Source organism: Lathyrus oleraceus, chromosome 7 (genome assembly GCF_024323335.1).
Source record: "Lathyrus oleraceus cultivar Zhongwan6 chromosome 7, CAAS_Psat_ZW6_1.0, whole genome shotgun sequence".
Taxonomy (NCBI): domain Eukaryota; kingdom Viridiplantae; phylum Streptophyta; class Magnoliopsida; order Fabales; family Fabaceae; genus Lathyrus; species Lathyrus oleraceus.
In genome coordinates, this window is record NC_066585.1 from 410,744,002 (window position 1) to 410,756,714 (window position 12,713).

The 12,713-nt window shown below is 34.4% G+C and overlaps 1 protein-coding gene and 1 long non-coding RNA gene across 3 annotated transcripts; one reads left to right on the top strand and one right to left on the bottom strand.

The window, feature by feature from the left end:
* Window positions 1-4,809: 4,809 nt before the first annotated feature.
* LOC127103365 (uncharacterized) lies at window positions 4,810-6,067 on the top strand. The gene is made up of 2 exons (XR_007794766.1): window positions 4,810-4,843; window positions 5,944-6,067. It is a non-coding gene; the product is annotated as an uncharacterized LOC127103365 (long non-coding RNA).
* Window positions 6,068-7,757: 1,690 nt separating this feature from the next.
* LOC127103364 (beta-glucuronosyltransferase GlcAT14A) lies at window positions 7,758-12,114 on the bottom strand. 2 transcript variants are annotated; one of them, XM_051040634.1, is made up of 5 exons: window positions 11,800-12,114; window positions 10,692-11,399; window positions 8,819-8,894; window positions 8,610-8,725; window positions 7,758-8,524 (listed from the first exon to the last, which is right to left on the bottom strand). In XM_051040634.1, the coding sequence occupies exons 2-5, from the start codon at window positions 11,299-11,301 to the stop codon at window positions 8,016-8,018; spliced, it is 1,311 nt and encodes a 436-aa protein (XP_050896591.1). In that variant the 5' UTR covers window positions 11,302-11,399; window positions 11,800-12,114; the 3' UTR covers window positions 7,758-8,015. The 2 variants fall into 2 exon arrangements, with proteins under 2 accessions (XP_050896591.1, XP_050896590.1); XM_051040633.1 differs by having other exon boundaries at window positions 10,692-12,114.
* Window positions 12,115-12,713: the final 599 nt, after the last annotated feature.

A 12,713-nucleotide genomic window follows, 5' to 3' on the forward strand; every position in this document is an offset into this window, starting at 1 on the left:
TCTTTCTTCTTCCAGTTTTCAAGTTCACGATTAATTTTATTCATCACTATTTTTCTTTTAGCTTTCTAGGCAATTTCTTACCTTGTAAAAGTGATAGTTTCTCCACATCGGGGACTATTACGGTTTATTATTTTTACGCATCTGGGATTCGATTGTAAGGGTTATTCATTGCCAAAGCCTGCCTGAATTATTTTAATCGAAGATTCAAGATTCAGTTTCAGTTCTTAAATTGCAATCCAGGTTTTATTTTGATTACTGTTTTATTTATTTATGCCTTATTGCATGTTCAATTCCCTAATCACCATGTCTTTTACTGGATCCATGTCCGGCTAAACCCTTAGGTATCGGTATGTGAAGACCTTCGAAACGACGAGGTTCAATAAATAATTGGTGTTAGTTTTTATAAAACTTATTTTTCCGGTTTTTAGTTTCTTATTTTAATCAAACTGTTTTTCGTACGAGAGTACAAAACAAACTAAGGTTACGATCAACAAGAACGAGAGTTTGAGATTTTAATCAGATAGCTGAAACTAGGCATTGATCCTAAACACAACGAGAGTGCTTTAGGATTAATTAGACCTTATTTATATTCAAAAATTACTTTTAAGTTCAAAATGAGACCGCGAGAGCCAAACATTCTGGTTTAGGAGTATGGTCAGAGTCAATAAAAACGAGAGTGTGAGACTAAGTCATTTCTATAAATAATTTCTACTGAAGAATATTTTAACCAATAAGATTACACCAACTATCTATCGAATCCCCGAAGTTTGATGTATTACATACCGATATCCCTTATATCCCATATCTTATTTCTATTTACGTTATAATTATTTCTCTTCATCCCTCCAATCCTAGAACAATCATCAGCCTTAGATTTACATAGTAACATTAGACCATGACACGTTCGATTATTAGTCCTTGTGGGTTCGATAATCTTTAAAACTACGCGATAGGACTGTGCACTTGCAGTCACGATTCACATAGACTTACTAAGTCACGATCAACTTTTATAGCAAGGCCACTCTTACTAGGGCAAGTACTGCTTCTTTTCTCGCGCTTATCCTAAAAGTCAATAATCTGCAAGTTTTATCGGAGTACAAGTCAATTTGTCTAGTTGGATGTCTTTATAAAATTCTTGCAAAGTTGTTGGCTTGTTGTTTGAAAAGGGTTTTAGGTAATCTCATATTCAAAAACCAAACAACGTTTATTCCAGAAAGAAATATCTTGGATGGGGTGTTAGTAGTAAATAAATTTATTGATTTTGCTAAAAGGGAGAAGAGGAGTTATTTTGTTCTGAAAGTAGATTACGAGAAGGCCTACGATAGTGTTAGTTGAAATTATTTGAGATTTTGTCTTAATAAGATGGGTTTTGGGAATAAGTGGAAAGAGTGGATGGAGGCGTGTGTTTTTAACAATTCTATGTCGGTTTTGGTCAATGGTTGTGTAACAAAGGATTTCAAGGTGGAGAGGGGTTTGAGGCAGGGCAATCCGTTATCTCCGTTCTTATTTGTTATGGCTATGGAGGGGTTGACAAGATTGATGAATAAAGCAGTGGCTATAGGGGAGTACTCTGGTTTTCATTTAAATGAGGAGGTTCAGTCAGTATTTTTCAATTTGATGATGATACTATCATCTTTGGAGATGGTAGATTGGAGAATTTATGGGGGTTAAAAGCTATCTTAAAAGGTTTTGAATTGGTTTCTGATTTGAAGGTGAATTTCTTTAAAAGTAAAATCTATGGGATCAATATGAGTGAGAGGAGCATGAATGCAACTACTTTTTTTTTTATCTTGTTGTGAAGAGCAATTTCCTTTCAAATTCTTAGGGGTGAAAGTAAGAGATAGTATGAGAAGAGTGCATATGTGGAAAGAAGTCATCAACAACATTGCGTCTACATTGACAACTTGGAAAAACAGATTTCTATCTACAGGAGGGAAGATTGTGTTGATTAATTCTATTTTGAATTCAATTTCCATTTATTCATTATCGTTCTATAAAGCACCAATCAAGGTGTTAAAAGAAATAAGAATGATTCAAGCTAATTTCTTATGGGGTGGAGCAGAAGATAAAAAAGTTATTCATTAGGTCAAATGGTATTGGTTTGCAAACCAAAAGATAAATGGGGGTTGGACATCAAGAATCTTGGGCTCTTCAACACAATTTTGCTACTCAAATGGAAATGGAGGATAGTTAAGAAAAATGATGCATTGTGGAGTGAGATATTGAGAGTTAAATACATTAATTCGGAGTTGAAAATGTTTGTCGATGATGGTAGTAAGACAAGGAGAGGAGAATATATTTGGTGGAGGGATTTGTTAAGGCTGGAATTGAAGGATGAGGTTCACCAAAAAAAAATCTCTAACAATATTTTTTGCAAGTTGAAGAATGGCAATGATATTTCTTTTTGGCATAGCAATTGAGCAGCAAATCGATCTTTGAGGGGAGCTTTTCCTGAAGCTTTTTCAAGGGAGAATGATCAAGCGTGCAATATAGAAGATGCAAGCTATTGGGAAAGGAACATTTGGATTTGGAATCTACCTTGTAACATCGAGGATTCAAACTTTGAAGCAGCAGTGAAAATGGAATAAATTTGCAGGATCTTGGATGATGTTGAGCCGCTAAAGGATAGAGAAGATGAACTCTGTTGGAAGGCGGACAAATCCGAATGCTTTACCGTTAATTCTTGCTACATAAAGATGGATCCTTGCTTGACGGATCTTACACAAGATTGTTTGACAACTTTAGCTATTATTTGGAAGTTGAAGGTTCAACCAAAAATTCAATTTTTCTGATGGAGATTGATTCGTGATCGGTTACCGACAAGAGATCAACTTCTTAAGAGATGCATTTCTATTATTTCTAGGGACAGTTGCTGCATTTTCTATTTGCAGGAATTAGAAAGTTCTAATAATTTATTCAATTCATGTGCGAAGAATGAGATTCTCCCCACAAACAGCCCAGCCCAGTGAAGAATGAGATTTGTAGAAACTTTTACTCGTTATTTGGTTTGCAATTATTCAGAGCATTTGGTTACCGAGAAACTTCATCATTTTTAAAGATGAAGTGTTTAGCTTTGAGGCTTATTTAGCATCCATTAAATTCATGTCTTGGAAATGAATGGGGTTGAATAACAATTCTATTTTGTAGTGTAGTTATTTTGACTGATTTAATTCTCCTTTAGCTTATATTAAGAAGAATGCTTAATGCTTCTTCTTTTGGATAGCTATAGAATATTTCTTGTACTTCAATTTGCTTTTAATACTCTCTCCGTCCTATATTACAAACAAATTTTATTTTTTTAGATTAATTAAATAATTAATGTATCTGACATATATATATATATATATATATATATATATATATATATATATATATATATATATATATAAATTAAATATATTAATTATTTAATAAATTTAGAAAAGTAAAATTTACTTAAAATATGGAATGGAAAAATTTGCGTATAATTACACGGAGGGAGTATATCATTGCATATGTTATTACTCATGATGTTTATACTCTTGGTAAAATTCTATAATTTCTTCCATTCGCTTATTATTATTTTTATAATTAAAATGAATTGTATTGAATAGAGTATAAGGGGGTACTTTTGCTATTACAAATTACATTAGTGAACTTCAATTACCAGCCTACATTCGATATTATACAGGATATTGTAGTCAATTATAAAATGTTACAGAAGTATGACTTTTCAACTCTATACTATGCCAAATCCATGATGCAATTTTAATGTTGATAACTAAATCCTCTAAAACACAAAAGATTATGTCATTCCTCATGCTCCATACTGCTGCAAGCCAACATGCTCCACTATTCTTCTTCTTCATCCTACCCAGCAAGGCTTTGAGAAAACAAACCGTAATGATTCAGGATTGATGTCTCCCCTAGATTCTCCATTCCTAACCATTGATACATTATGCTCCATATCCTCCTCCTACCCCTGCATTGAAAGAACAGATGGTACAAATTTTCCTCCACTTCAAAACATAAAACACAAGTCTTCTCATGAACATTTTGTAAAATGCCCCACCTTGCTAATTGATCCCTTGTAGACAATCTATTTAACATCACTCTCCAACCAAACACTTTCAATTTAGATGGTTTACTTGTTTTCCATATTCTTCTTATGACCTATTTCTTCTCTTCCTCCATATCATCTTCTACTTCATTCTCTCTTAATTTCTCATAACAGCTTTTGACACTGAAAGTTCCATTTTGGTTGAGGCTCCACATAACTTTATCTTTCTTGTGCTAGTCAGTTTCTACATGTATCAATATTTATGTGAACTCCTTCAACTGACTTTCTGCTTCCTTATTCTCACTGAATAATTAGTTATCACTGATATGAAAATCCCATGTCCAAACACCCTGAATTATCCTTCCCATCTCTGCAACATTTCCTCCTGGTTTCTCTGTTAACTTAAACAGAATGGGGTAAACCAATTTTAATGGCTTATCACCAATCCACCTGCCTATGCCTAGCCAGAATGGTGTCAATTCTCCTGCTCCCACCTTGAATTTCACATTTCCTGCAAAGCAATCCCTGTTATCTTTTATATTCAGACCAACATCTTTAATGTCTTTCCACCATATGGAGGCTTTCTTTTATTATGTGCGGAGAGATAGACCCCACTCCTTTTATCTCTATTGGAATAAAATTTTAGTAAATAAACTTTTACCCACGGTTTAGCCGTGGGCAATGGGAAGAACATTAAAAATAAATTATTGAAGCATAAAACATAGAAAACTGACAAGTAAATCCATTCAAGTGACTCCATCTTCGAAAGGTATCCGCTTATACAATCATTCTCTTCACAAATTGGTAAGCCTATTGTCTTCTTCCTTCTTCTCATTCACTCTCCATCACTACCCTCCTCTATTATTTTTCCTTTTCTTGTTCTTTCCGGAACCCTAATTTTCTAACTTCGTTGATAATTTAATTTAAAATTTGATTTCTTGTTATTGTTATTGTTCTAATTCTTTATTTTTTTTTCTTATCTTTATTATTATTATTATTATTGTTACCGTTTACAATTTTGATTTTGATGGGAAACTTTTGCTGTTTTGTGGTTTTATTGTAACTTGAAGGGATAAATTTTTAAGCTTCTACCACAAATTTAAGTTAAAAGGATAGCATGTGATTATTCTGATGTTTAAGTTCTGGTTTTGAAATTTGTATATTATATCTAAACAAGCAAAATGAATGGTAATTAAGAATAAACACAAAGTTGGGATGTTAGAGTTATGTTAGATGAGAGATAGGTTCAAGTATATAGTAGAAAATTTGAAAACAAGAAGACATTAATGGGATTTGTTAAGTCATTAATTCTAAGTGTGTTCATGGTTGGTTTACCATTTTTTATTGTTAAGGTTTTATGTTTTATGTAAATTGCATTTCATGTGTTTGAAGAAATGTGTGTTAATGTATATGCTTGAGTTTTTTTTTTCATTAAAAAAAAGGGGGATTTGAACTAATGGCTACATCTGTCTTCAACTTTAAAATATAGTGATGGACTTTTTAAATGTATTCAATGAAGTAGATGACCCAGATTTTTTCTTGTTGGTAACTGTTTTATTTTTTACTTGGTTGCAAGACCAGTTTGAGAACTATCTATTAGAGCCTGACAATTCAGTTCTTAAACTGGAATAAGTTCTTGAACTAGTTTTTTTAATCTGGTTCTTACAAACTGAACAAGTTTTTAGACTGGTTTTAAAACCTGTTGTATTTGGTTCGGGTTGAAGAAAACCAGGTTTGGTTCTGATTGAGTTCTAGTTTGGTTTGCTTTGATTCTGTTTTTTCTGATGAAATAAACCAAGGACATCCCTACATAAATAAAGATAACCTAAACCTGCCCCTTTTCTTGACCATAATATCTTTTAAAAGAAAATGTCACATTGAAAAGTGTCCATTTTCTTTGGCAGGTTGTGCATTGGGTGTTGAGTGCTGATGGATGACCCGTTTGATTCTTCAGTGAATTTGGAGGAGACCCATTTGAAAGAAGGCTACGACGAAGGCTACAGCGACGGCCTTGTTGCGGGCAAGGAGGAGGGAAAGCAGGTTGGGCTCAAGGTCGGTTTTGAGGTTGGTGAGGAACTTGGCTTCTACAGCGGCTGCATCCACATCTGGACATCCGCCATCCAGATCGACCCAACCTGCTTCTCTTCACGGGCCAAAATGGCTATCACTCAGATGCAGGACTTGATCCACAAATACCCTCTAATGGATCCCGAAGATCTACAAGTGCAGGAGATCATGGATAGCCTCAGGCTCAAGTTCAAGATGCTGTGTTCTTCATTGCATGTCAAGCTCCACTATAACGGCTATCCTGCTGAGGCCAATGACACTCAATTTTGAACCAGATTTTGGCTACAATGGTAAAAAACAAAAAAAAATAGGGTTGAAGGATAATGTTGGATATGTAAGTTGCAGTCTTGAATACTAAATATGTATTATTTGTATTTGTTGCTATGGGTATTATGGAGCATATATTAAAGTAGACAGATATGTGGTCATTCTTCTAGAGTCTGGTTAATTTTAACAAGTAATTATCAAAATAAGGGCTTATCACGACAACACAGAATTTGGAGATAAAGTGACTAATTTGTTGAATCAAACTTTTACTGTTTTGCGATTTATCTCATGAAAAATATTTTTCTGGTAAACTGTATTATAGATGTGTGATTTCCATATTAACAATATCTGGCATAATTTTAAACTATTGGAATGATCTGAAATTTTATGTGATAGTCGTGTAAAAAAACATTTGAGGCATTGAGTTTAGCAATGGAAACAGCTACATACATGGAGATTTTCTTCTGAGAACTCTGAAGTACCCAAAGCCATTGGATGAATCTTTTTTTTCAAATGCTCCCAACTTATATACAGATACTGTTGCATTCATTTTTTCTTTCAGAATGAAGATTTTTTTGCTAAACAGCAGAGCTCTTAAGCAATTTCATTACCACTCAGTTACATTAGATTCTTGTTATACCACATGAGTTTGCATCACTAGTGTCCTTGTTTTATATTTTTACTGTTTGTGTTGGTGCATTTGCAAAATATATTTTTTCTTCTTCCTTGTATTTCGTCCTAGGTGGGAAAGTATGAAGTTGACTTTGGCGGAAAAAGGTTGCTGGTCTGCGAATGAAAGTCGAGTTCTTTTATTTTTGGAATTGCAAAAACAAAGGGAAATTCTTTCAGGAACTATGTATTGTAGACCATTGCTTTTCACTGTCCCAGTGTCCCATTTATATTGAGATTATTGACAGGAAAAGAAATTTACAAAAGCTACTTGCCACAAGCAGATATTATTGTGAACATCAGTTGCATAAATTGGACAACTAATATTTTAACATTGTGAAAATAATAGTTTAGGTTGATACACATACAATGCTGTAAAGTTGATTGGAGCAAAAAATTCTTAAAGTGAAAGTACTTCATCCTGATATCACGTGCACCCACTGAAAAAGTGAACCATATTTAATGACTGATGATGTCCTAGCAAACAAGTCTGGTGAATGATTTATTATGCTTTCAAGTTTGAATTAAAGACCATGTCCTCAAGTGTACAAAACTGGTCCTAACTCAAGGAAAGAATTCAGCATAAATAGTATGCTGCAATCTGAAGTTTAATCAGATTGGACCATCCATACAATGTTGAATAAAGTGCCTGTAACATGTATTGCTGATATAAAAATTTCTCCAAAAGATAATACATAATCAATAAAGGAATCTGTTACGAAAATGAAACTCGGTCGTCTTTTTTAACTCAACAAAAATAAGAAGGTTGCTATAACATAAATGGTTGGCTTGAATTCGCGAAACTAAACCGAAACAAGCACCAAAAAAACTACTACTATGGGTGCTTGTTGCTTCTTACTATGAACCTATATTATTCAATACAAAATTCTAACTTTTTAAATCAGATATATATGATGATATATAACCATATTATGTACACTTGGCATTATCCAATCTGTAGTGTACCCCATTGTCACAAACACTGTTTGCTTGTAAATTCTTCAGATAACAGCACCTGAAGCAAATGCTGTAGCTTCTCTGCACCAGGTCCTGGCTTAAGCACCGTGTCATTTCCCCGCAAAGAACACGGGTCTGCTTCACCATCTGATGTCCCAATACACCACGCCCCTGGCGAAAATCTATGTGTGCGCCCCAAAAGTTCTTTGTCAATCTTGTCTAGGACTGTATCATCTTTTCCAAACTTTCGGGCAAAGGGAGCATTGCTCTTGGCCATTTTATCAAAGTCCTTCATAGATAAAGAGATTGGATGTTGCTTTGGAGGACTGTCCCACGCAATGTAGTGAAGATCGTGACTTATTGCAGTATGCCGAAATTTCTCAGTGTTACAAATAACTGTATGAAAATATCCCTCTGGCGAGGAGACAAAATTTGTATAATACATAAGCATTGTCCGCGGAAAGTTATCCCATCCCCATATACAATACTCCACAAACGACCGTGTTAGTACAACCCAAGCTGAACCTGTTCACAAAGCATAGACAGAAATTTAAGCATGTTGTAGAAAATAAAGGAATAATGTATACAGAAATCTAGAGACAAAACATACCGGTGAACAATTTAAAAGACGTGGGAAGTGTTCTTTTCTGAGAAGTCACTGCCAAATCAGATTTCTTTGATAAGTAAAAGGCAGGATCGATAATGATGGGCCTTGCTCTTTGGTTCCTGAACATATACGCAGTAATAGAAAGAAATGTCGATGAGGGGATGACAAAGATACAGCAATTTTCAAATATGTAATGATACAATTTCACTTACAACTTCCAACCGGAAATGTGTGTATGCTCAATGAAATTGAGATCTCTCGACAGATTAGAGAAAACATGAAGCATATCTGCAAAAGTAGTAAACATAGAGATGAACTATATGAATCTTCATTTATGGCAACGGATCGAATATAAAGATATTTGTACTAAAGATGTTGACACCAGAAGACTTGTATATTGCTGACTACAAATGCCCCTAAGGAAATAGTTAGGGTCAAAACTGAAAGCATTTTGTACACGACAATCTCGCAACACAAGTTTAGACTTTTAGTATGAACTTAAACCATCTAATCCAGAAGGATAATCATCTCAAATGTTTTACACTTCAGTCCATATAGCATAACACCAATCTTGTTATAATCCATGTCCAACATACATTCATGAATGAAGCTGTGATTCCTGAGTAGATTCAGAAACTGCTTAGATTGGAAAGCATTCCTTTAAAGTGAGTTTTTGTTTTACATGAACATAGTGAGGGAAAGCGACGAAGTTTGCTATATGTGCAAGGAAGTAATATTTGAGGGGCATGTCTGTTTTCTATTTCGGCATCGCCTTTTCAGCGTGGGGCCATTGGTATTCAACTTGGCCGGTAGCATTTTCTCTTGCAGTTTATGTAGTGTTCTTCCAATTTCCTTTGATAGTACACTTTCCCTTCTTTAGATAGGAATAATAGCCATCAGTAATAGTACTCCCTTAATTTTTGTGGGACCAACAGTTGATAAACCCTTGCCCACTTTAGAGGCAAACTCACTTTAAAGAAGGCAGATCGACTTAGTTAGATTAGAGGACACATAAATTGTGTAAAATAAGATGTAGACCTTTAACAAAAAAAGATTATATATTGAAAATGCGTTGTTTAGCATCTGAGCTAGATGTTGGAGCTCACAAATGTAATCTAGCATAACAACAAAAATGACTTTCATATCCAGACAGATATCTCAAATATCAACATAAAATGGCACTTGGGAGAACTATAGCAGAAACAAAAGGATGTGATATGTTGTCAATCTCGGATAGCGGCGTGGCGCGGCCATTCCCAAAAATGGAATGGAAAGGGAGCAAGGAGCGGAACGGCCGGTAATTTTTGTGACGCGGACAGTAATATAGTTAATACTAATGAACACATAATTGTTAAAAACTAATATAAATCAATCAAAATTCATGAACTATTCATATATAGAAATAAAAGCCACAAGTCTTAAGCAAAACATGCTTGCAAATGCCAATAAAATAACCTTGCTATCCTTAAAAATGTAAGCGTAATATCATATACGGTCACGGCTAACGTGGCCGGAGGTGCCGAGTCAGAGCGACATTGTTTCAAATCCATTCCCATTATCATATACGGCCACTGCTAACGTGACGTGGTTTCTTTGTTTTACCGTTCCGTCTCGACACCAGAAAGGCTTCAGAGTAAGACATCTGGCGCGATAGGGCTTGGTTAATCAAGGTTAGGGCTTGAATGACCGAAAACAACTATACCTAAGGCTAGAATGTGTTAAGAATTGTGATTGGACCTAACTCAACCATACAAAACCGGCATGTGAGGATTGCCCCTACTTATAAACACATGTTCAAGCCATATATTGTTCAATGTGGGACTCTTAATAGAAGAATTAAAAGGAAGATAAGCAATAGAGTTCCCTGGAATCATGAATACAATCAAACAAGGGAATTACAAAGGAAAGGAAAAGCCAAAGTAGAAACAGGGCGACAAACATGGAAGACTTCGTTCATTAGCTTAAGCCCAATTTTACTCGCAAACCTTTTACCACATAAGACATTATAGTTTATGCAAGGAATTTAATTACCGAAATAACAGCATACATAACATCAAAGAAGCATGTAAAAGTTCAATTACTAACCATCTTGTGTCACAAGAGGGTAATCTGAGGCACTGAGGTTTACAAACCAGTCCCACTCCGAACTCTCCTTCAGTAGTATCGCAATAGCTTGAAGAGTACAAGCAATCATCGTAGGACCCTTATAAGTAACCAAATTAGATTGAGACATAACGCGTACATTCTCCACTTCCCTGAATATCGGATCAGCTTTCACTGCATTGGCCAACTCCAACCTTTCCCGAGGCGGCGCCTCAAGATCTAAATGCAAAATGTACTGATTTCTCGGGTGGTACACTGCCTCTAATGTCCTCAGCATCCTACGACTATCCCCCTTTGTGCCCGAAATAAGGTATGCAAACTTAGGCACCTTCATCTTCACAACAACATTCGCATTAAGAGAGCTCTCCAAATCCGACTCCACAAAATATCCACTGGAATTATCCTCTAGTCCGTTGAGTGAAACTACATCAACCAGCGGTAACTGCTCTTCCCCACCAGAATAACTAAATTCGCCAAGAATAGCCGTCAGAATCAAGCTCGCAGATACCAACAAACTTGCAAAAAACGGGATAATCCATTTCTTGTCACTAAACATCCTTCCACCGGAATGATAACCAGCATTTTTCCTCATACTCTTATGACACTACTAAATCAAAAACAGCTTTTAAGAACCGCTTCACTTCAAGATCCCTAATAGTTGAAACCCAAAGCAGCAAGAACCTCGCAAATCTTCAAATGACAATAACAATAGATTGATAACAAACACACAACAGAACAAAAACTACCCTTTTAACAGGTATAGTTACATTTCAACAAAAAAAGGTCCATAATTTTCTGCAGGATAAAGCATGGTATTTTAAATCTGCATCAATCCACACCCTAATGCCAAAGATTATAACTTTGGAGCTATATAAGGTGCATAAGATAATTGGGACCCACCCACCTCTTGCTAATAAGCTGATAGATAAATAAGAACAGAATAGATTACTCCTTCATCAGAAAGATACAATTTTTGAAGGTGGGTGAAACTTCATAATAAGCAATGTTTCAGCTTCTCTACAAATAAGTTGAACATCATGGAATAGAAACTCAGAAGAAGAAAAAAACAATCTTTGAGATTTAAATGCACCTTGTCGGTTTCTCTTTCTTGCGGGAGTTGTCACAAACTGAAACTGAACTAAGATCTAGGTAACTCCAAAATTAAAGAACAATTAAAGAGTTAAAGTCAAAATTGAGGGGTTGAGTTTTAAGGAAAATGAATGATCCAATTGAAGAAGAAAGAGAGTTGTTTTTGTTTGAAGTGGTTGATACTTGATATGAGGTAACTTAAAGTGGAAGAGGTTGTTTTTTGTTTGTGAAATTGTTGTACTTTTTGTATGTACTGCTGTTGTTTGGCCATTCTGTATGCTGTTGGGACGGTGACTTTACTTTCATAGTTGGCAAAATCTCAATGTTCATGTTTATTTGTGGATTTTAATAATATATTCATGTTTGATTAGTTAAAAAAATTAATTTGTGTTTTAAAATAAATTTACTTATAGTTTTGGATAGATGCGTGTTTTTCCCTCTTATATTTCAGAAAGAAAGGAGTATAATTTTAGAGAAACATTCTATTGGATTCTTTTATAGGCTTTAAATTCATAACATGTCAGTTTTCTTTATGGGCTTTAAATTCATAATATTTCATAATAACAATGTGTTAATACTATAAGCTAGCGCGTGAAAAATAAAAAATACTCCCAAATTTTAAAATTTTAGATATGTATACACAACTCAACATTTTATAAATGAGTCATTCTTATTTTTTTTCATTTTTTTTTTAAATTCAGTAAGGAAATTGTCGAAATAATTCTGATTTCAAAATTCAATGAGTTTTAGGGATATACATATTTAAAATAGATCATGTTTTGTCAAATAAAAAATAATTGCATAATTTTGGAAGAATAACATAAATTAATATCGAAATTGTTTATTACATAAAAAAATTGTTAACATAAATTTAACATTATATATCATTACGAATATATGGTTAAGATCGTTTCA